General features: G+C 42.4%; 1 protein-coding gene across 2 annotated transcripts in view; it reads left to right on the top strand.

The window, feature by feature from the left end:
- PLEKHM3 (pleckstrin homology domain containing M3) overlaps positions 1 to 24,716 on the top strand; it is a 226,327-nt gene that overhangs the window by 60,584 nt on the left and 141,027 nt on the right. For both annotated transcript variants that reach the window (XM_055573295.1, XM_055573296.1), the window contains exon 4: positions 22,833 to 22,978. In XM_055573295.1, coding sequence (XP_055429270.1) covers positions 22,833 to 22,978 — 146 coding nt within the window. The remainder of the gene's footprint in view (positions 1 to 22,832; positions 22,979 to 24,716) is intronic.

Below are 24,716 nucleotides of genomic sequence, written 5' to 3'. Positions count from 1 at the left end.
AGCTTGCTCAAACTCATGTCCACTGCATCAGTGATGCCATTCAACCATCTCATCCTCTGTCGTCCCCTTCTCCTTCTGCCTTCAACCTTTCCCAGCATCGGGGTCTTTTCTAATGAGTCAGCTCTTCACATCAGGTGGCCAAAGTATTGGAGCTTCAGCTTCAGCAGCAGTCTTGATTTCAAGAAAACCCTTGATTTCCTTTAGGATTGACTGGTTTGATCTCCTTGCAGTCCAAGGGACTCTTAAGAGTCTTTTCCAACACCATAGTTCAAAAGCATCAATTCTTTGGTACTCAGCCTTCTTTATGGTCCAACTCTCACATCCATACATCACTACTGGAGAAACCATAGCTTTGACTATATGGACCTTTGTCAGCAAAGTAATGTCTCTGCCTTTTAATATGCTGTCTATATGTAAGAATTATCTAGTTTTATTATTTGTCTACATAGGACAATAATTACCTGGATAAAGATAGCATAGGCCTACATACCAAATTTGCAGTTATCTCTAAACTAGGTTGGACAACTAATGTGTTGAGTGACAATCAAGATTCTGAAACACGCTAAAAGAATGGACCAAATGAGGTGAGATTTAGTAGGGATTAATAGATAATCCTATACCTATATTCAGAAAGTCAGCTGTGAAGATGGAAGGAGGAGAAACTCGATCTAATAGCAGCTCACATGGTCATACAGACGAGATTTAGTAGGGATCAATAGATAGTCCTATACTTAGGTTCAGAGAATCAGCTGCAAAGATGGAAAGAGGAGAAACTTAATCTAATAGCAGCTCATGTGGTCATACAGATGAGGCCCTGGGGAAGCCAGCATTGTGCTGTTGTGGCTACACAAAGTGCAAGCACAAAACAGGTCCAGAACGAAGAGAACGTATCTTCACTGTGGCCAGAGCACACCTGGAAATTTCAGTTATGGATGCTGCTTTGGAGGAACAAACAAACATCTACCGACACTCGATAGGATAGTGAAGGGACTAAAAAAGCCCTGCCATACAAATGTCACCCAGGATAGGGAGGACCCGTCTTGTTTCCACATTATTTGAAGGCTGCCATTTAGAAGAGAAAATAGGCTTACTTTGTGTAGTTCCATTGGCTCAGAGTAACAGAAATGCCCAGAGTAGAATGGATTTTCCTTATTGAAGAGGGTTTGATGGCCATGGGTGAAAATGAGTAGAGTGGCAATGAGACCAGAGGGTCTGGAACGTTGACCTCAAGGCCAGTCTTCTAACTTGTCTGAGCTACGTGTTTCTCCTCTGCAGGATGAAGAGGTGCATTAATCCAGCCCTTCTGCTAATATTTATTGAATTTCTTCTATATTTTATGCAGTATGCTTGATGCATAGTGAACAAGATAATCCCATTATATGTCCTCACAGAACTTGAAAGCTGGAAGCCAACTGAATAAGTAACTCTGGCACCTGAAGGTCTTTGAGTATCTTTCCAACACTTCCAACTGTCTGCGGTATTTTAGAGGGGACAGTTTTGCTCTGTATGGTCCCTTTTATCTCTCATTCTATGATTCTTTGAAATGTCTATAGAAGATTAGAGAAAATTAGATTAATGTGGTCCTCCATTTAAACTTCATTTAATAAGCAATGCCTTTTTGCTTTGGGTAACAGTATTTAAACCGTTAGAAATATCACTTGACTAAGAAGACAGGAGATGGGATTTTTTTTTTTTTTTCTGATATCTGTCATTGGATAAATTACTCTTTCGTAGTCTAAGTTTCTAGATCCAGGAAATTCATTTTCAGTAAAACTAAATGTATATTAAGAATGTGAATACACACTGAAATAGTACTGTCACTATGGAAGAAGAAGAATGTTATATAATTTGCGTTTTGAACTATTTCACATCCTAAAATTCAGAGAGATCTGATCACTTTATATAAGTAGGCCGTTTGATTTTATAGGATATAAATTTGCTTTTTGATTTATTCCTGGTATTCTCATCATAGAAGTCACATGTTGTCTTTGATATGTTTCAGAAGAATAAAATCATTTTGAATTTCAGAAGATAGGGATCTTTTGATAGACCTTCCTGAACTTCATAGACCATAGCTGTGCTATCTTTTTTTAAAAAAGCTGTTCATTTCTCCTAGTCTTTGTTGCTATACTTTGGTCTGGAAAGTTCTTGTCCCTTTTTGTAGCTTCCTTTATGGTTAACATTGTTCTCATCGTGTGTTCATTTCCGGCTAAACTTCTAAAGTAAGTGTTAATATACTATTGGACTCTACGTTGAGTTAAAAGTTTCTATTTACTGACCTTTCACTGGGAGGGAAATTGGTCTAGGTGTGGTTTTAGGACAGACTGGGATAGGTTCTTTTAATTTCTAGCTAAGTTCCATGAAAAACTAAGCTTTCATGAAGTCCTTAGAATAAGAGCTACTAGAGAGGTTTTCTAAACTCCATTATACTGCCTAAAAGCAGAAACATTTTTAACTGAAAAACTTGCTGTTTTATCATATATCTCTGAATAGAAATTGGGGAATGTAGTAGTGCCAACTTATTTCTTGCATTAATATTTCCATCCATTCATTCAACAGACATGGGCCTAATACGGTCCCCAAAATTGAGGACCCTAGAAAATATGGCTATAAACAGGTCTTTATACCTTGAAACATTCTAATATAGGAAATGTTTTCATTAAATTATGTTAGTTAAAAAAAAAAAACAAAGAACATGAAACTCCTTTACATGTTTCTGATAAAAAGTGGAGCAGGCCTGCAAAGCCATGTGATCACAGGTGAAAGCCAGTGTTTTGGGTACAGTTTTGTATTGTGCTTTGTTGAAGACTTCTAGGTGTGAACAATCCTTTATACTCCTAGAGACTTATTTCCAAGCCTTTCATGACCACTCTCCCCAAACCCCATTCTTATCCTGCAGGTAAATTGGACCATTCCTCCTGCTTGACTCCACCCACCTCCACTGTTGGACTCATGGGCCTGTGACTTGTGTCTCACTTTTTTGAGGGCAGGACCCCAGCATCTCTCAAACTGTGGTTGGAACACCATTTGCATCCAAATCACGAGCTTGATATGGGGAGCCCTGGCTGGATTCTTGCCTAAGACCTGCTGGAGTCAGGATCTCTCCAGTCAGGCCTAGAGATTTCACAAACTTTCCAGTTGGTTTACACACATGCAAAGTTTTAGAAACCACCAATCTAGCCCACAGAATGTTCTTAGTGAGTGGATCGAGCTGTATTTCAGCTTTCTTTAGGTTATACAGGTACGTTTCCTTTAATTGTTTCTTCTACCTATGACCATTCATACCTATGAGATATCAATCTGATGATCATCTGTAGGTTTTCATATCCTCATTGTATCCTGGAAACTACAGTGATGTTCTGTTAGGGTTTTACCCTGTGGTGAATACAAATGAAGGAAGTGATTAGCTCAAGTCCTTGACCCACATTTTGGCTTCTTTTTCCTTTGAGACACTCTAATGTTATGTTTTTATTTTATACTTGGCATAGTTAGTGTTTGAATTTTGAGACTGGCTTTCACCTCACTGTCTTTTCTCCCAGCCTGGTAATTTTTCCCATAGATGACTACAGTGGCTTCCTAACCAGGTTTTCTGCTTTCATTCTCTTTTTTTTGGCCACAAGGTGTGACTTGTGTGATCTTAGTTCCCCAACCAGGGACTGAACCTGGGCCTTCAGCAGTGAAAGCACCAAATTCTCTGGACCACCAAGAAATTCTTCCCTGCTTCCATTCTAACCTTTCCAAATCTTATCTTAACTGCAGTGAGTGTGATCTTATTAAAATCAAGATTGACACTGGTAGACCTTTCTACACCATTTTTCAGTAGTTTCTCACTTCCTTTGATGTGAAGACTGGCATCTTTATAACTACTCCCTTGTGATACGGCCCCTGCCCACCTCCTAACCATCAACTCTTGCCCTCTTGTCACTCTCTCCTACACTGGGTTCCAGCCCCACTGCCTTCAACCACTTCCTTTGCACTTGCCCGAGAGCCTTCCCATGGTGGTTGCCTCCCCTGAAATATTGCCACCCTCACCATTAACGCCCAACTCATTCTTCAGGTCACTACTTAGATATCCCTTTCTCAAGAACACCTTCTCCAACCAACCCTTCTGATTGACTCAGGACCTTTTTAATTCCCTCTGCTATCATGCTGATCTACTACATCCAAAAAGTTCCAAAAAAGAAAACTTGAATTTGCTGAGTATCAGCAACTATTTGCATAGCATTTACATTAGGGATTATAAGTAATCTAGAGATGATTTAAAGTATGTGGAAGGCTGTGTATAGATTATGTACTATAATAGGACATGCAAATACCACATCCTATTATTTAAGGGACTTGAGCATCTGCAGATTTTGTTATCCATAGTGGGATCCTGGAGCCGATACCCCATGGGTACTAAGGAATGACTGTACTTATGATTACACTTTTATTAAGGAAGGATACAAATCAGGAACAGCCAAATGGAGAGACTTGGACAGCAAGGTCTGAGAGGGCTCTAAACACAAGAGTTTCCTTGCGCTCTCTCCATGGAGTCAGAGCACATCACCCTCTCAGAACACCAATGTGTTCATCAGCCAGGATGTCCCCAGAGCTTCAGTGTCGAGAGTTCTTACTGGGGCTTCATTATATAGGCATGTGTGATCGAATCACTGACTTTGTGATTGAACTCGATCTCTAGTTCCCATTCCCTTCCCCAGAGGTCACACAGACTCCTAGTCCCAGGTGTCTAACTCTGTGGTTGATCCTTCTGGCAACCACCCCCTCACCCCAACCTGAAGCTATTTAGTGGCCCACCAGGACTCACCTCACTAGCATTAACTCAGTTGTGATCCATGGGGCTCATGAATAATAAAGATACTTGTGTCACTCAGGAAATTCCAAGGGTTTTAGAAGCTCCCTGCCAGGAACAAGGAAGAAAGACCAGATAATTCATTATCATACAGCAGCTCAGAATATTGAGTGGGCCATTTCTACCGCAAAAATGGAGCCTGGATGAAAGGAGGATGAGTGATATTGTGGTTGCCTCTTAGTGAGTGGGCTTCCCTGGTGGCTCAGTGGTAAAGAGTCTGCCTGCTAATGCAGGAGACACAGGAGACGCTGTTTTGATCCCTGAGTCAGGAAGTTACTCTGGTGTAGGAAATGGCAACCTGCTTCAGTATTCTACCCTGGGAAATCCCATGGTCAGAGGAGCCTGGTGGGCTAAGTCCATGGGGTCTCAAAGAGTCACTTCGGAGAATGAGAAAGGCATGGCCTGCTCAACCTGTTTCCTCATTTCTGGTATGCTACTGGTAGGTGCCTTCTAGCACTGATTGCATCTGCCAGGGGAGGGGAGATTTCTGGTGGTGTCTTCCTGGGTCACTGCGAGACCAAGCAGCTTCAGAAGCAAATAAGAAACTGGCCAGTCTTGGGCTGCCCAGCCTGGCTACAGCTCGCCCAGAGCCCAGCTCAGGGTGGAGGGGTGATGGCCACGTCCAGTGACTGTGATCCCGGCTGTCTCACCCAGGTACTGCTCTCACATCTCGGTTTAAAATAGAGTGTTTCCTTTTTAAACGGCTATTATAAAGATGATCAACAAAATTAATTTTATATATTACCTTTAACTGAAAATGCAGTGTTTGCTATTTTTAGATACAGGAGCTAGGATTTCAAAACTAAAGACATGTAGCCTTGTATCAGCTTCCAAAAGAGTGCAAATCACATTCATTTATTTCCAGCTTTATTGAGGCATAATTCACGGTTGACATTGTGTAATGTGAAGGTATACGAGATGATGATTTAATATATGTGTGTAACGTGAAATGATCGTCACAAAAAGATTAGTTAACATATCCATCACCTCACAGTTACTTTTTTTTTTGGTAGTGAGAACTTTTACCATCCACTCTTAACAACTTTTGAGGATACAGTACAGTATTACTAACTATAGTCATTCTAACCGGGTCTGTACTGAGAGTTGTGTCTTGCCCATGTTTTTTCAGTAATGTAAATAAATCACGTGTGGCTGAACCAAAAGCTTTGCTAAAAGCCACTTCCTCCTTAAATCACCAGGCCCATACCGCTGACACAGAGGATAGACTTAGTTTGAAAGCCTTGGTCTCTTTCTTCCTTTACCAATAAAGATGTTCTTCTCAACCCCCAGACTTTTAGAGACCAGACAAAATAATAGACACACGTGATCTGGGGCTGGGAAGGATCCAGATTCAGTAGGATAAGTAATAAATTAGGAGCACAAGAGCTCAGTCTTCTGTTTACAGCCCTGCGGCTGATTTATCTTAACAGCCTCGAGCTAGCCTGTCACCATCTTGCAGGTCAGAAACTTTGACACCATAACTTGAGGCAAGATTAAACTGTCTTGACTATGTACAATTCAAATGTTATAAAATGTCAGTTGCACTCAAAGTGCTAAATATTATCTATCACTGCATTTTTTTCCCCGGGAAATATGAGGGAGGACATTCTGTTTTATGATATAAAACTGGATGGAAACCTCGAAGAAAATGATGTTTGTCAGCCATCGTTAGGAGGAGGAATTTTAACTGAGTAAAAGGTGTCCAGTTATGTGGGGGATTTCCTGGCTACCCCTTGAGTCCAACTGTCCTGCATGACCTTCCCCTCAGTAATCCTCACCCGCCCACAGACGTACTGTGGTTTCCTGATTCTCTCCCTCTTTCCTCCCCACTCCCATCATTGGATGCTGTCTGTCTGAGCCATCATCCATATTGAGGCTTTGCAGGGTTAATAAATCATACTTCTTCATTCTGCTTCTAGGGGTCAGGCAGATGGCGATCAAGATCTTGCATGCATTGCTCATAGATCACATGCAGTATTATCTAAGGGAGCCTTAAATTAGGGAGACTGCTTCACATGGTCACAACTGGAGTCCCTAAGGCCATGTCCTCTTGCCACAGCCAACGGAAAAACTGCTCCCTGCAGGCCAACTGAGCATGCTAAGGTCCTTCTAAACTCCCTGGTCAGATACCTCATTTCCTTATCTGTGAGGATGGCCGGATGAGCAATGGGGAGAGAAGCTGAGAATACTGCTCTAGGAAATTCCTCTCAAATGGCACCGTGAAGACCCGGGAATAGGCATTTCTTACTTGGAGGTGTTGTGTGTATCTGTGTGTCTTCCAGTGTCCATAAATTAAAGTTTTATTGGCACACGGTGACACTTCTGTTTATGTATTGTCTGTGGTTGCTTCTGAGTCATAGGTGTTTTTTGTTCTCTTGCCTACCTGCTCTAAATATCCTGACACCAGCAGCCTATCTTCTTCAAATGCGAACCATATCTTTAAGAACCATATAGTTAAAAGATTAGTCTTGGCGGTGGTTGCAAATCTTTGTTTTTAGAGAGACAGAAAAACTTGGAAAGCAAGACAAAGAAGACATAAGGGAAAAGAATAAAGGAAGAAAGTAGACTAAGGCAGTTCCTAAATCCTCTGGAACACAAAGAATTTGGTGCAAGGTAAAAATGAAGGAATTCAAGCGTGGACTTGAAGCTGATGAAAGTGATTTTTTTTTCACTTTGAGTCTGTTCCTGGTGCTGCTCAGATCCACTCTCATGACTTTAATTTTATCAAATTGTTGTCATTACTAAAATAGCTCAGGTAGAAATTGCTGTAAGAGATGTTGTCAGGGTTTCTTCACAGGTTTTAGCAAGGAAGAGGAAAGGTTGTGTTTTAAAGATATTGTAAAGTTCAAAGAGAGGAGACTCTCACAAAATAAGCAGAGAGAAACAGGCATTAAGAATGAGGAGTGATGTGAAGGAGAATTCCGAAGGGACCCTGATGGGACAGTGTGTGTGACAGAAGCTACCAGCTGATGAAGCTGATGCACATGGAGCCTTCTGTATACATGCTGGAAGGAAATGTAGGTTCTGAAACAAGTCAGGAAAGGACAAGGTGCTTTTTAAGTAAGTCTGAAAGATAATCTGAACCTCTAAGCCAATAAGAGGTTATTGATCTTTTCAAGCAATCATAATAGAGATATAACTGGGGAATCACAGAAGAATTAGTGGTGGCATAATATAATGTTAAATACCAGCGGAAGTCATTGTAAACAACGTAACTGGGGCACACAGTGGATCCTCTGTGAAGAAAAAAGGATTCAGAGCAGGGCCGTGACTAGGGTGTGGAGAGGAAGGCACTCATTTGAGGTGTAAAACTTAAGGAAATACAAAAAAAAAAAAAAAAAAAAATCCAAAACTCTCAGTAACCAAGATAAACATTATTTTAATGGAATATTATTTAAAAATAAAAATTAACACCAAAAAGTTCATAATGAACAAAATAAAAATTTTTTGACAGTATCAGATAGCATCGGTGTGACTGATTTCCTTGGGCCTCAGGCGCTAATATATGGTCCAGAGAAACATTCCAGTAAGACAGTTTACTTAAGAAGATATCTTCCCCCAAAGCTTTTAGTGTGTAAGTTCCAAGTAGCCCAGCCTGATGTTCACCTTGTTAATATTGAGGATGGTGAGGTTGACCCCCCACTTGTCTGTCTAGTGGGCTGCCAAATGGGGAATCCAGACTGATATACATGGAGCCATCTGTTTACACGCTGGAAGGAATTGTGGGTTCTAAAACCTACATTTTAGATTAATAACTATGATTTAGCAATGACAGATTCTGGGTTAAGATAGAACTGGAGGGGATGCTGTGTAAACCACGACAGAGGAGCATTATTTCTCCACCGGCCGTCTGCATGTTTAAAATAATCCGCTTAGTCTGGCCCTTTCTGTTTCTGTTTTTGTTTTTCAAGTAAGAGTTACGGGTAGCAAGTGTTTCACCAGCAGAGTAATTTATGAAGAGATGAGCCCCGGGCTTGGAGGAGGTGTAACTATCAGGTAGTCTAGTAGATGGTGGTGCAGTGTGGACAACACCTCTTTTTGGAGGCACCTCTCATGTAAACTGAGCTTCCCAGTTGGTGCTAGTGGGAAAGAACCTGCTTGCCAACGCAGGAGACATAATCAACCTGGGTTCGATCCCTGGGTCAGGAAGATCCTCTGGAGGAGGTCACGGCAACCCTCTCCGGTATTCTTGCCTGGACAATCCCATGGACAGAGGAGCCTGGCAGACTACAGTCCATAGGGTCACTAGTCGGACACGACTGAAGAGACTTAGCAGCATGAATCATTCTCTTTAGATAGGAGAGTAGAGCTGGTGAAAGGGCTTTTACTCCTCCCTATTAATAGATGGCAACCCACTCCAGTATTCTTGCCAGGAGAATTCCATGGACCGAGGAGACTGGCGGGCTACAGTTCATGGGGTCACAGAGTTGGACATGACTTAGTGACCAACAACAGCAAGATAATAGATGGTATATTGATCGCTTGCAGAGAGAAGTGACTAAGTAGTGCATGTGTGTGTGCTCAGTCGTGGCACTATTGACATTTGGGGCCAGACAACCCTTTGTTGTGGGAGGCTGTCCTGTGCATTGAGGGATGTTTAGCAACATCCCTCACCACCATTCATTAGATGCCAGAAGCTACCTCCACTCACCCTTTTGTGACAACCAAAAATGTCCTGACATTATAAATATCCCCTGTTGGGACAGACATTTCCACTAGTAGAGAACCACTGCTATCAAGAAACAAGGGCAACCAACTGTCTCCTCTTCCTCAGTTCTTTATAAAGTAATGTCTTCTACTGAAATCCATGTTGATTTGGAGAAGACTGTTGAGAGTCCCTTGGACTGCAAGGAGATCCAGCCAGTCCATCCTAAAGGAGATCAGTCCTGGGTGTTCATTGGAAGGACTGATGTTGAAGCTGAAACTCCAATACTTTGGCCACCTCATGTGAAGAGTTGACTCATTGGAAAAGACCCTGATGCTGGGAGGGATTGGGGGCAGGAGGAGAAGGGGACGACAGAGGATGAGATGGTTGGATGGCATCAGTGACTCAATGGACATGGGTTTGGGTAGACTTCGGGAGTTGGTGAGGGACAGGGAGGCCTGGCATGCTGCAGATAATGGGGTTGCAGAGTCAGACACAACTGCATGACTGAACTGAACTGAATGGTTTCTAATGAGACCTCAGCCTCTTACTGGGTAGGTTTAAGGAAAAGTAGTATTAAAGTATTACTCACTCAGTCGTGTTCAACTCTTTGTGACCACATGGACTGTAGCCTGCCAGGCTCCTTTGTCCATGAGATTTCCCAGCAAGAATACTGGAGTGGGTTACCATTTCCTTCTCCAGGAGATCTTCCCAACGCAGGGATCAAACCAAGATGCTCTGCATTGCAGGTGGATTTTTTACCATCTGAGCCACAAGGCTCAGAAGTAAAAGTAGTAGGTTATAGAAATAGAATTTTCACCAACCATCATTCAGTGTAACTATATCAGATGCTTTTAGTCACAAGAAACAAAAGATTGAATTCAAATTGATTTGTATTATAGAGGTGAATTATTCTCAACGGGCTGAGTTTTTTTTAGGTATTAATTGATCTGTTAGTTCAAATTTTTTTACTTATTAAAAAAAAATTTTTTTTTTAAATTTCTGTTTATTTGGTCAAGATTCAGCACATAGGATCTTAGTTCCCTGACTAGGGACCGAACCCAGGCTCCCTGCATAGGAAATGAAGAGTCTTAACCACTGGACTGAGCTATTTTTTTAATTTAATGCTTCAAACAGCATTTTCTCATGTAAACCACTTGCCCCTTCTGACTGATAGATTTCTTATATAACCATCATAGGCTCAGAGTGTCATGGATGTCTTTTGGCAATCCCCTTGCCACACTCTTCCCATTATTCACCTACCAAATCATTTGTGCTTTATCTCCCACTACAGTATCGCCTTCATCTCCCTGCCTGCCTAAGCTCAGGCTGGGGCAGTGACTTATTAGCTGGTTCTCTCCCCTCCCACTGTTTTCTTGTCAATTAATCTTTCCAAAGTTCAGCTTTTAGTTTTGCTTCTAACTCTAGCTGTTCCTTTATCTTACTCATTAATACTCATCCTGGATTGATCAGTAAGGACTTCTCCCTGAGCATGTGGGAGTCTTATGTTCTAGCTTCAGTTCATTGTTCCAAGCTCTTTTCCCAACACCCCTCTAGTTACAGTGAGTTTCAGACAACTAGAATAGTCAGTGTTCTCCAAACAAGCTTCCATTTTTCTGACCTGAACCATTCTTTTTCAAAATATATATATTTTTCCCCTTCAAAGCCAAACGCAACTTCCTCCATGTCTACACAGCCTTCGTCAGTCTTCACAATTAGAGTGATTGCTTCCTTTTTTGCTCATCTCTGCTGTCTTCTGCCTGCCACCTTGCAGATCTGTATTCTTGCCCCCTTCGCCTTTCATATTCAGAGGAGATGCTAATGCTTGAGTGGTCCAAGGCACAGTGCATTGATGAACTAAGTGATGTTCTTGCATGTAATCGATTCATATTTTCTGTGCTTGTCATATTATCATCCACATGGAGACAGAGTTTGTGATATCTTCTGCTTGGAGATGATGATGTGAAAATTCACCTGTATGGTTCATTGGTGTTGCTCATTAAGTGCTAAATCAGGCACTTCATCTAGGTCCTGCCTTTTCCACTAGAGGTACAACCATGAGCAGAATTACTGTATCCACCCTCTGTCTCAGTTTCTTCATCTGTAAAATGGGGATAACACCTACCTCACAGAATGAGAAGAGAATTAAATGAATGTGTGTGCGTGTAAAGTGCTTACAACAAAACCTTGCATCCATCAGTAGTAAGCATTATGTCAGTATTTGTTTATCCATTTGCTTATTTATTTTTTCCAGTTTAAATTTCTTACTATTTTCTCCAAAGTCTTTATGGAAAGAGCAGACAGGCATAGAACTTAAAGAGAAACTCTTAGGAGGAAAACAAGTATGAAAAAATACTAACTTTAGACTGATTTAAATATACTAGGTGCTGAATTTATAAGATTTCATTATTAAACTTATCTGACACTACTCTAAATACTGGTATTGAAGCATCTTATCATAAAAAAAAAATAAAAGTAACTCAGCTCAAAACATTTCTTTGGAAATGAAAATCCATGTCACAGATCATTATATTTATAACTCAGTGTAGCTGTTTAGTAGATAGAAAAGCAGTCAGAATCTCTCGAACAGTGCACATATTTACTTAACTTGCCTTAGCAAAAATCAAGATTTATTGCCTTTCAAGATAAATTTTGACTAAATATTGACTCTTGGTTCTCAATCATTGTTTACCCGAAAGACCAATAAATCTTGACACTTCTCAACTTGAGTTGGAGTCTACTTGGTATTTATTAATTTATTTCATACGATTTATAATCTTAATAGCAACATGCCATGAGATTAAACAAATAAACATTATAGAGTTTACCAAGAGAAGAAAGTCTTTAGTTTCTATTTTCTTTTTTTTCCTGCAAAAGCTTTCTTGTTTCCATTTGGTCCGCAGCTCAGGAGAGAGCTCCAGGGTGGTTAAAAAAAAAAAAAAACTGCCTAGTGACTGCAGGGGCCAGAAGCCCTGACACCAGGGGCATGCAGATGGGTCCCACTGGGCTTTGAGGCTCCTAGTCCTGCCAGAGGGTGCTCCTCCTAAGAGATACTCACCCAGCCCCACCCGCAGGGGCTAGTCACGTGCAATGCGTCTCCTTGATGAGTTTCACCCCTTCATCCAGGGAGTAACTTTCCATGACGTCACAGAGGCAGAGGTCTGTGCAGACAGAACCCAGGGCCCGAAGAGCCCACAGGGCCCAGCTCAGGGTCTTCTCCAGGGTTTTACACCACCAATCTTGGGAGGGCCTCTGCATGTCCTGAAGAGGGTGCAGCACCGAGCTAGTTTTACATCTTCAAGAGACAGTCCTCGCCCTTGTGCTTCTTCCAAGCCACCTGGCAGAAGTGATTCACATGCCCCAGAGCCACGGTGACACAGTGCAACTAGACGCCCATGGAACCGTGGGTGCAGGAGGCCCACAGATGGCCGACCGGGTAGTTGACAGTGGACTCTACCTCGCTGGAATAATTCTGATGAATCTGGTTGGTAGTGAGGCGCTAACCACAAAACCTGGCATTGTCTGGTCCTAGTGGCAGGGGGCGGTGAGGGTCCCAGCAGTCACAGCTAGAAAGGAGGTTGGGAGGTGGTCAGAGGTAGGAAGAAGGGGCATCCCAGCATCTGTTCCATCCAGACATTGTCAAAACAAGAAACAGATCCATGAGACCACCAGGTGTGCTGCCTGTATTTTCAATCTGCAGTAATTACCTGACATCATTTTTCACTTCATTTCTTACTTAAATATAGTACTTCTAGCTCTGTTAGTACAACATGCAAATCGAAACTGACTTAGCAATTTAAATATTTCATTGTGGGAAAAAAAAAAAACACCTCAGCTAACAGCTTGGAGAATACTTTTATTTTTTAAATAATTTTATATATTTATTTATTGGCTGTGCTGGATCTTCGTTTCTGTGCAGGTTTTTTCTGCGGTGAGTGGGCCCACTCTTTGTTGCTGTGTGTGGGCTTCTCTCGGAGCATGGCTCTTCGGCCCCCAGGCTTCAGTAGTTGTGGCACGTGGGTTTTGCTCATGGGCTTAGTTATTCTGCAGCATGTGGGATCCTGTCAGACCAGGGATTGAACCCTTGTCTCCTGCATTGGCACACGGATTCTTTATCACTGAGCCACCAGGGAAGCCCTAGAATACTTAAAAAATTTAAACCAATTAGTATTCAGATTCGATGTTTTAAAGATCTCTCTTTGGTTGCCACTGTCCTGCAGGTATAGTCAAGTAACATATGATTGTGCTTAGATGACCTCTGTCTTGAACGGTTGACGGCTCTTGGTCTCAGTTGCCTCTGTCCGTCTCTCTGGATATAATGTGCGCTGACCACTCACTGTGTCCAAGTGCAGTGCTCATACCTCACGGGTATAGCATTTGCCATCTTGCTGTGTTGAAAGGAAAATTCCTTGGTTAGGCACCTCCATTTTATATGAGAGGAGTTATTTACTTCTGTTACGTACTTAAGGATATAGCTGTCCTAGCAACAGTTACAGTCCATTCTACAAGTGCCAGCTTAAATTATCCTAAATATGTGTCAGCCACAGTAGGAACATTTCCTTCCAAGTGTTACTTAGACTTTTTAACGTGTGTCGGCCCTCTGACCCTGTAGCCCAACTTTTGGAGTCAGATATTTGGCCAAAAATGAGTGACAGTTTCTCTTTACAATCTCTCAGTGCCATGAAAGTCATTTATAGACAAACATAAAATGAAGCCCACTGGATGAAAATTCTTTTCTGATGAACAGAAATAATTTTCAGAATAGCATTGGAAGCAACCAGCCTGTACATTTCAGAAATACAGTTGAGTATGTGTATTCCCTCCCAACCATGAAATTTTCATCTCCTGGAGAATTCCCTACCAGAGGACTTAAAACCTTATGGAGAATATAATTTGGAAGTATCACCATTTAGGGGATTCCCGGGTAGCACTAATGGTAAAGAACCCTCCTGCCAATGCAGGAGACACAAGAGGCGAGAGTTCAGTTCCTGGGTCAGGAAGATCCTGTGGAGAAGGAAAGGGCAACCCACTCAGTATTCTTGTGGGAATAATTCCGTGGGCAGAGGAACCTGACGGGCTACAGTCCACGGGGTCACAAAGAGTCAAGCATGAATTGAGCACAGCACACCATCCAAAGTGAGACTATATAACACGGCGACTACCAGCAGCATATCATATTATTCACATGAGCAATTAGAGGAGGGACACAATTGATTTTTCTTTATTTCCCCTTTTGTTCCTTTAGTTTCATTTGAGATGCTTATAGGTACTATTTTCATTGTAACAGACAAAATGCATACTCAGAGACATTTGTTTTCATGTGCCGATTCTCCAATCCAAGTATTTCTTGTCTTAATTGATTTTATGACTAAGTAGATGTCTCCTACTTTATGGGTCACCACCCGATCCCAAAGATACAGAGTAAGTTGGATGCTTGAGATAGGATCAAGTTTTGGATCACTTATTTCTAAGAAGGTATTTCTCAGTGTCCTTCACCTTTGTCCTCTTCCTGTTGCAATTATGTAGAATTCTGTAGCCTTGGTTCCACCTGTGTTAACTTGTGAACACGCGTGTTATCAGTCTCTCCTGGCAGCTCCATCCCCTTCAACAGTGGAGGATGCAAGTCTGGAGGCCAGGGTGCTTTGTTCCAAGTTCTCTTTTTCTGTTGTTCAGTTGCTAAGTCGTGTCTGACTCTTTGTGACCCCATGTACTACAGCACGCCAGGCTTCCCTGTCCCTCACTATCTCCCAGAGCTTGCTCAAACTTATGTCCACTGGGTCAGTGATGCCATCCAACCCTCTCATCCTCTGTCACCCTTCTCTTGCCCTCAACTTCCCTTAGTGGACACCAAAGCTACCTTACAAAAGTCACTTCTTCCCTGTGTCCAGCAATCCTTTGTTTAAACACTGTGCCCAGCTTTATGCTAATACTAGGCTCATGAAACAGAATTTTCTACTGTATACTGAGTGTGACATCTTATTTTTAAAAAGTGCTTATTTGACGTTTTCTTAATGAGCCAATGGTTATAGACTGTAAGCTAGGAAAACGAAGTTCTTTATGCCTTTCCCCCCTAATTCTTGTAAAACAGTAAGTCATTGAAATCCTCATTTCTGTTTTCTGACCATGCCTTGAGACATGTGGAACCTTAGTTCCCCAACCAGGGATCAAACCCCTGCCCCCTGCAGTGGAAGCTTAACCCCTGGCCCACCAGGGAAGTCCTATTGTTTTCCTTCATTTTAGAAAATCTGATTCTTAGGGCATTTGATTAGGCTCCAGGCATTCGATCAGTGTTTGCCCAGCACTTCCCACGGCTCACTGTCTCCCCCAGAGAATACCTGGTGGGAGGGAGGAGGCAGGAACTGGGCTGCTTCCGCTCTTATGGCCATCAGTCCTTACTCCGTGCGCCAGGTAAAAGAGGGAACGAAACTTGCCAGTTTTATTTTTTCTATTTTAACAGAGCAAATGAAAGTTAGTCTATGCACTCTCTTTCTCTTCTCTCTTTTATAAAGGCACCTTGTCTTCTCTCTGTTCCTGTTCTCTTCTTAGGGCATTTCTTCCTTCCCAATACAAAGTCCTGGATTTCCCCTATCAAATGAGCTGGAGAGGGTAGCATGGCTGGCTCCACTTAGAATGCATTGGGTGAGTTCTCTCCCTAGTGAATCACCTGGGTCCAGACACAGACCTTGTTACTTTTCCCTTGTGCCTATGAATTTTCCACCTGCCGGCCGGGGCAAGGAGGGCTATAGCCGGGAGCCAGGAAGTAGAGGGAGATGGTTGGTTGGCGTCTCAAGATCTCAGCCTCAGCAACACCTCACTGCGGCCAACTGAGCTAACTAGGTACCCTTGTTAGAAGAAAGACTATGCCCTCGTGGAGAATTATGCCAACATTTCTACTTCAGCCCCCAGCAACAGACTTTTTTGGGTGTCTGTAGTGAAAGGCCCCTTGGGAAATGGACTGTACAAGCAGCAAATAGGATTTTGGTTAAATGGTGACATTTGTTTCCCAAAGTGTATCAGAAGGAAGCTAAGCTCTTCAGAACATGTGTTCATTAAAGATTGAAGTGGGGTGGGAAGCAATAAAAAAAAAAAAGGCCAGTAGGTTCTCTTGTGAGATAGTTTTTTGTTCCTATGAATTGAATACACTCTCTGAAAACTTTCAAAAAGAGACAGGGAAGAATGTATTTGCTTTGATCCTACATGTGGAGTGTTCTCTACTACAAATGCCTTTTAATTTAGAAACATTGTTGAAAAGTCTGTTTGAAAGTACATGAAAATGTAATATGTAAATAAGTTCTAATTAGTTATTTCAGTTAATTATTTTTTTGTCTCTGCTTTGCAGCTCTATTTTTCTTCCTCAGAAGGTCCCTTGTCAGAGTCCAGCTTTGTCCTCCTCCAAAAAATGTGTTTTTCTAGTGGTCATTATTAAGAAAATACGTCCCCCCCACTCCGGTTGACAACCTCATAGTGATAGAGTAAAATCCCAGGGTGTTATGGGGAATCGTTTCAGACAGTTTTAGTCCGCGATTTGCTAGAAGGATATTAAAGCAGGAAATCTTGCAGTTAATTAAAAGAAGGGGTGTATCCTTCTTCAAATAAATGGTATCTGTCATTTTTTAGAAAATGAATCTACACCAGGCCACTAACTGGACTCTAATCTTTCCTGAATATCCTGTGTTCTTTCAATGACAGATACATTGGATTTGGAGATTAAAAATTTTAATTCTTTCTAAGTCAAATAAGATGCTTCTCAGTGAATGCTCTGGAAAAAAAAATGCTGGTAAAATGAACTGTTGTTTCTACACAGTAAATTTTTGAAAATTGACTAAGAATTTAAAATGTTGAGTTTAGAAGCCTAGAAAGTAAACTATGTGACAAATTATGAGCTTTTCACTTAGCAATCTACCCTCCCTCTGCATTTCACTTAATTAGAATCAGAATTTTTGAGCATGGAGGGACCTTTGCAGTCACCTAGAAATCAGGGAACTTTCCTCAGCTTTTACCCACCACAGCCCCTGGTGGTGGTTGGTTGGGTAGAAATGCAAGTTCCTGGGCCCTACCCGAGATTTACAGGGTCAGAATCTCTGGGGCCAGGCTGGGGCTGAGAGGGACTACATTTTTCACAAACATCTCCAGAAAATTCTGATGTTCACTGAACTTGGCAAACCACTGGTTTAGGCTGACTCCTTTATTTTGTGGTGAGGAGAGGCAGCCTAGGGAGTTTGATGGGTCAGGCTCATCATGTTCCCTTAGGAAAGAGCACGCTTCCTGGTTCTGTGTTAGTTGCTTCTGTCATGTCCGACTCTGCGACACCATGGACTGTAGCCCGCCAGGCTCCTCTGTCTATGGGATTTCCCAGACAAGAATACTGGAGTGGCTTGCCAGTGAGTAGCTATTCTCTGTTCCAGGGGATCTTCACAACTCAGGGAGTGAACCTGGGTCTCCTGCATTATTGGCAGATTCTTTACCATCTGAGCAACCAGGGCTCCTGACTCGAGACTTATGCTTGTCTGTACACCATGTATCCAGAACACTCCTAAGCACAGGGAGAAGTCAGAACCTTCTAGGTCATTAGAAGCTGTCAACTTTTAAAACAAAAAAGGTTGAGAGTTTAGTGAACAAAATTGAGTTTATTTGGGAATAGCAGAGGAATTGCTTTGGGACATGCAAACTATGGTGAACCATAAGCAAGTTTGGAGAACAGTGGAGAGGAGCAATTCTATTAGGAAAGGGGAAGCTGGGAGGGGCTGTGTTGAAGGAAAGATCATTGGACGACAGTGAGTATGCGGGGTTGTGGTGTCTTCTCATTGGCTGGATTGTTGACAGACAAGGAGAAAGTCTTCCTTCTTCGTGCTTGGCTATATAAAGTAAGCTGCCACAAATAACATGCGTCTGAGACCTCCTCTTTCAGGGCTTCCTACATCCATTTTGAATGAGGTATTTTCTTATATTCATTTTTGTAGGGTAATTTCAGCATCAAAAGTAGGAGAGCATGGTTCTAAATAAGTTATAGAAGTAAAGACACCCAAGAACTAGAGGTAGTTTATGTGCTGCTGCTTGTGTCTCAGCTAAAACAAGTATGAACCCTAGCCATGTTCTCTTTCTCTTTTACGAGCCTGGACACCTGTGCAAAGTGCTGAGGCTGTTTAGCTTATTGAGTTGAACCCTCAGCCTGTTAAGCTTTGAACCTGTGTGCCTGGTTGATATACACATTTGCAGGCTCTGTGCTTTCTTAAAAAGCACACTTGTGTATTTTAACATTGCCTATGTATTAGGTTGCATCTAGGAGATAATACTAAAGTCATTAAAAGTTATTAGAATAATAAGCCCAGTAGGACCTACTAAAGCATTCAGCAAATGCTTACTGATGTTTCACTTCCGTTTAGTCACTCAGTTGTGTCTGACTCTTTGCAACCCCATGAATCGCAGCACACCAGGCCTCCCTGTCCATCACCATCTCCCTGCATTCACTCAGACTCATGTCCATCGAGTCGGTGATGCCATGCAGCCATCTCATCCTCTGTCGTCCCCTTTTCCTCCTGCCCCCAATCCCTCCCAGCATCAGAGTCTTTTCCAATGAGTCAACTCTCCACATGAGGTGGCCAAAGTACTGGAGTTTCAGCTTTAGCATCATTCCTTCCAAAGAAATCCCAGGGCTGATCTCCTTCAGAATGGACTGGTTGGATCTCCTTGCAGTCCAAGGGACTCTCAAGAGTCTTCTCCAACACCACGGTTCAAAAGCATCAATTCTTCAGCGCTCAGCTTTCTTCACAGTCCAACTCTCACATCTATACATGACCAATGGAAAAACCATAGCCTTGACTAGATGGACCTTTGATGGCAAAGTAATATCTCTGCTTTTCAATATGCTATCTGCTGCTGCTGCTGCTAAGTCACTTCAGTCGTGTCTGACTCTGTGTGACCCCATAGACGGCAGCCCACTAGGCTCCCCCGTCCCTGGGATTCTCCAGGCAAGAACACTGGAGTGGGTTGCCATTTCCTTCTTCAATGCAAGAAAGTGAAAAGTGAAAGTGAAGTCGCTCAAGTCGTGTCTGACCCTCAGCGACCCCATGGACTGCAGCCTACCAGGCTCCTCCATCCATGGGATTTTCCAGGCAGGAGTACTGGAGTGGGGTGCCATTGCCTTCTCTGAATATGCTATCTAGGTTGATCATAACTTTTCTTCCAAGAAGTAAGTGTCTTTTAATTTCATGGCTGCAGTCACCATCTGCAGTGATTTTGGAGCCCAAAAAGATAAAGTCTGACACTGTTTCCACTGCTTCCCTATCTATTTCCCATGAAGTGATGGGACCAGATGCCATGATCTTCATTTTCTGAATGTTGAGCTTTAAGCCAACTTTTTCACTCTCCTCTTTCACTTTCATCAAGAGGCTTTTTAGTTCCTCTTCACTTTCTGCCATAAGGGTGGCATCATCTGCATATCTGAGGTTATTGATATTTCTCCCATCAATGTTTATTATATCCCAAATTCAAACAAGCAAAAGCAAAAAAGCTAAAATAACTTACATTTATTTTTGCAATGTTTTATGGTGAATGTTTCAGCTATAATGGTGCTCCCAAATTTCTAGAAGATCACGTTCACTTTCTAAATCATTAGGGAAGATTGAATTCTGTTCAGTGTCATTTCACTGTGAAGTCAGCTTGAATGTCTACAGTGTCTAGAATGTGTCAAGTTCTGCTCAACTCTGTTTCACAGTCCATATGTGGCCATGTTTAATGTGTAATTCTTGGAATGAGCAACATATCTGCATAGGGGTATTCACCAAAGTAGGCTGTTTTCAAGAGGCAGGTGAGCAGGTTAGGGGGATCAATTCCAGAACAGCTCTGGGATGTTAAAATCTCTTTATATGCATGAGGCTGTTTATGTGCCAAATAATATTCAGTTTATCATCTCTTCAACATAAACATTTTTTGCTGGTCTGTCATGTGTAAAGCTCTGTGTTAAGTGCTAAGGATAAAAAATAGATCTGAGCAGTTTATAGTGTGGTTGTGGCTATACAAGCACATCAAAAAGCATAATAATTTAAGGAGGCATGCCCTATATGCCAAATGAGCACCATGCTCAGTGGGTGCAGCAGATGGCATTCCAGTGTTCAGAGCCTAGTGATGGCACCTCCCACTCCCAACAGAAGCAGCAGATGTGTTTGGTTTTTCCTTATCAATTTCATGCTTATCTCAGTCCTCAGCCAATCTGAAAAATAGGAGTTTGTTACCATCTTGTTGCTACTCAACCGTAAAGAAGTAGTTGTTCTAGGAAGACAGTATTAAACTCTGGAAGCACAATTCCAATACATTTACTCCCCATCTTTCAGTATCTCTTGTATTCCAAAACAGTGGGATCTAGTTCTCTTTCTGGAGGGTACTTTGTGGACCTGCTTGATGTTGTTTTATTTGTGATGAACATGAAAGCTCTAGGAATTTTCTGATACTTTCATTCATGAATTCATGTAAGTATCCTCTTAGGTTGTCAAACATGTTTGAGCTCCTTCTAGTGGAAATGGGGAGCAACTCTGATTATATTATTATTACTATTAAGAGTAATCTATGCTTTCCTGATGGTTCAGATGGTAAAGAATCTACTTGCAATGTGGGAGACCCAGGTTCTATGACTGGGTCAGGAAGATCCCCTAGAAAAGGGAATGGCTACCCACTCCAGTACTCTTGCCTGGAGAATTCCATGGACAGAGGGCTACATAGCCTGGTGGGCTACAGTCCATGGGGTTGCAAAGAGTTGGGTGTGACTGAGCAACTGACACTTTCATTTTGTACCCATTTTATGAAATAGGCTTAATATGAGATTTCTTTGATCAATATAGTTCTTGGCATCCAACCATGAAATGGGCCATGAGGAAGGATTTCTAAAATGAAATCTATAGATAAGACATGTCAGAAAAATGATGCTGGTATATAATGCTGATGACCTGTTCTGGATGTTGTGCTTTGGGTTGATTGTAACTGAATTTCTGTTATCAATAGAATATAGTTCCTCCTAGCTAAAGGTAAATAATGGCTTCTTTTTTGTCAAGGCCATGATTATTACCAGCTTCCCTGTCAGTACCAGGATGGTACTCACATAATCATGGACTTCTTGGACATGAAAAAGACCTTGGCAATCATTTGCAGGCAGTCAGTGGTCTTTAGTGATGGGCAGGATCTGGCAAAGTAGAGATCGAAGAAAAGGATATCATGAAAGAAGTAAATCATGCCAAGATATGGAGGGTGGAGTGAGCACACTGTGTATATTTGGGGAACAATGAGGAGAGACTTCTCTGACTTCAACCAAGAGGTTCTATTTCCATTGGAGAATCACAGGAGTAGGTAGTTGGAAAGGTGAGGTAGGGACCAATCAAAGGACACATTCCTTTCACTGAAAGTCAGCAGAGGAAGGCTACATGTCAGGTTTTAGGTTCATCTTAGAATCAGACAAGTTTAGAACCCAACCCAATCTCCATCTCTGACTGGCTGTGTTGTGCTTTGTCCCTCAGTCATGTCCAATTCTTTGCAACCCCATAAACTGTAGCCTGCCAGGCTCCTCTGTCCATGGGATTTTCCAGGCAAAAACGCTGGAGTGGGTTGCCATTCCCTTCTTCAGGGGATCTTCTCAACCCAGGGATTGAACTCAGGTCTCCCACATTGCAAGCAGATTCTTTACCATCTGAATCACCAGGGAAACCCTGACTGGCTTGGTGACCTCAAGACAAAATACTTCACCTGGATAAATAAACCTTAGTTTATTCATCTATAAAAAAGAGCTGATAATATCTTCCTCATAGAGTTGTTGCATGGGTTAAATAAGATCCTATATGAGAAGCCCTCAGCCAAGTGCCTGGTGGAAGTAGGATTTCTGAGGCAGAAGAGAGGAGATGAAAAGGTGTTGGTTGTAGAGAGACGGTCTCTGGCTGCTGTGCACAGAAGTGGAATTAGAAGAGATCAGAAATGTACCAGTATCAGCAGTCCCCCAGGAGGCGAAAGGGGCGAAGCTGCCAGGCTAGGAAGGAGGCGTGCATGCTCAGTCACTCAGTCGTGTCTGACTTTTTGCCACCCCATGGACTGCAGCCCACCAGGTTCCTCTGTCCACGGGATTTCCCAGGCCAGAATACTGGAGTGGGTGGCCATTTCCTTCAGGGGATCTTCCTGACCCAGGGATCGAACCCACATCTCCTGCATTGCAGGCGGAAGAAGGGGACGTGTCTGTATATGTATTCTCTGCAATTTCTTTCCTATTGTTGACTTTTGTTTCACTTGAGGATTGTGTAACTTCATTCTACAGTGTTAGAGAAGTACAGTAATCACAGACTTTTCTTCTCCCCTGAACAGGATGCCAGCGATCCATAGGCCTTTCCAACGGGAAAGCCAAGGTGTGCAGCTACAGCGGGTGGTATTACTGCAGCAGCTGCCACGTGGACGACAGCTTCCTGATCCCGGCCCGCATAGTCCACAACTGGGACACTTCAAAATACAAGGTGGGTGCTGTACCTGGGTTCACTGCATAACAGTGATTTTGCTTTTTACTTGTTGTCACATGGATTCTAAAGAGAATGAAACTGAGGCAGACCTGATTAAGGTCATCTCATAAAAGCTACAACTGTATGCTCTTTTCCCACTCTATACTGTTTCTATTGCATTATTTGGGGCTTCCCTTGTATTTCAGTCAATAAGGAATCTACCTGCAATGCAGGAGACCTAGGTTCGATTCCTGGGTCAGGAAGATCCCCTGGAGAAGGAAATGGCAACCCATTCCAGTATTCTTGCTTGGGAAATCCCATGGACAGGGGAGCCTGGTGGGCTACAGTCCATGGGGTCACGAAAAGAGTCAGACACAACTGAGCGACTAAACCACCATTGCATAATTTCCCTCCCTTCTAGGCTGGAATCATAGGCTGATAATTTCTACATTTATCTCCAGCTCCAGTTTTGCTACTGAAACTGAGACCTGTGGATTTAATTGCCTGGTGGCATTTATTTCAACTGTGGTTTTCAGCCTAGTCATCCTTCAGACCTGTGAACTGGTTAGCTCCGTTGCAAAGCATGTCTACCCTTGTGTAAACCAAATAGCATAAATCAAATTTGGCAAGTCAAGGAATCTAACCCCCACTGGATTCGTACTCTAGGTTTAGGACATTTATTTATTTTTTGTGTGGTCCTGGGTCCCGGGACCCAATAGAGAATTCTGTTACCTGATCTGACTAGAAGCTTTCCTCATTCTTCTGCCAGAATATTGTCACGTCTGCCTTGAACGAACCTTCCATGCAAGGTGCTACATACAAAAACAGGCTGTATGATGGGTTTTATACCTCCTTGCTAACAGATGTCTGAGTCTTGCTTTCATTGTAACGGTATCGCCCTGCAGCAACAAGGGCAGGAATGGAACGTGTAGCTGCTACCTACCTATCATCTTTGAAGTCTAAACTGAAACTGACCACTCTGAGTGGCCAGTCGGCTAGGATCCTTTTCTGCATCCCTGGGCAGCTCCTGTTGTGCCCAATAATCATCCACATGTCTTTATTTTATTTTTTTTTTTAATTTTATTTTATTTTTAAACTTTACATAATTGTATTAGATTTGCCAAATATCAAAATGAATCCACCACAGGTATACATGTGTTCCCCATCCTGAGCCCTCTTCCCTCCTCCCTCCCCATACCATCCCTCTGGGTCGTCCCAGTGCACCAGCCCCAAGCATCCAGGATTGTGCATCGAACCTGGACTGGCAACTCGTTTCATACATGATATTTTACATGTTTCAATGCCATTCTCCCAAATCTTCCTACCCTCTCCCTCTCCCACAGAGTCCATAAGACTGTTCTATACATCAGTGTCTCTTTTGCTGTCTCGTACACAGGGTTATTGTTACCATCTTTCTAAATTCCATATATATGCGTTAGTATACTGTATTGGTGTTTTTCTTTCTGGCTTACTTCACTCTGTATAATAGGCTGCAGTTTCATCCACCTCATTAGAACTGATTCAAATGTATTCTTTTTAATGGCTGAGTAATACTCCATTGTGTATATGTACCACTGCGTTCTTATCCATTCATCTGCTGATGGACATCTAGGTTGCTTCCATGTCCTGGCTATTATAAACAGTGCTGTGATGAACATTGGGGTACTCGTGTCTCTTTCCCTTCTGGTTTCCTCAGTGTGTATGCCCAGCAGTGGGATTGCTGGATCATAAGGCAGTTCTATTTCCAGTTTTTTAA

Source organism: Bubalus kerabau, chromosome 3 (genome assembly GCF_029407905.1).
Source record: "Bubalus kerabau isolate K-KA32 ecotype Philippines breed swamp buffalo chromosome 3, PCC_UOA_SB_1v2, whole genome shotgun sequence".
Taxonomy (NCBI): Eukaryota; Metazoa; Chordata; class Mammalia; order Artiodactyla; family Bovidae; genus Bubalus; species Bubalus kerabau.
The sequence above is the reverse complement of the archived record's forward strand: the minus strand, read 5'-3'. Positions and strand labels throughout refer to the sequence as shown.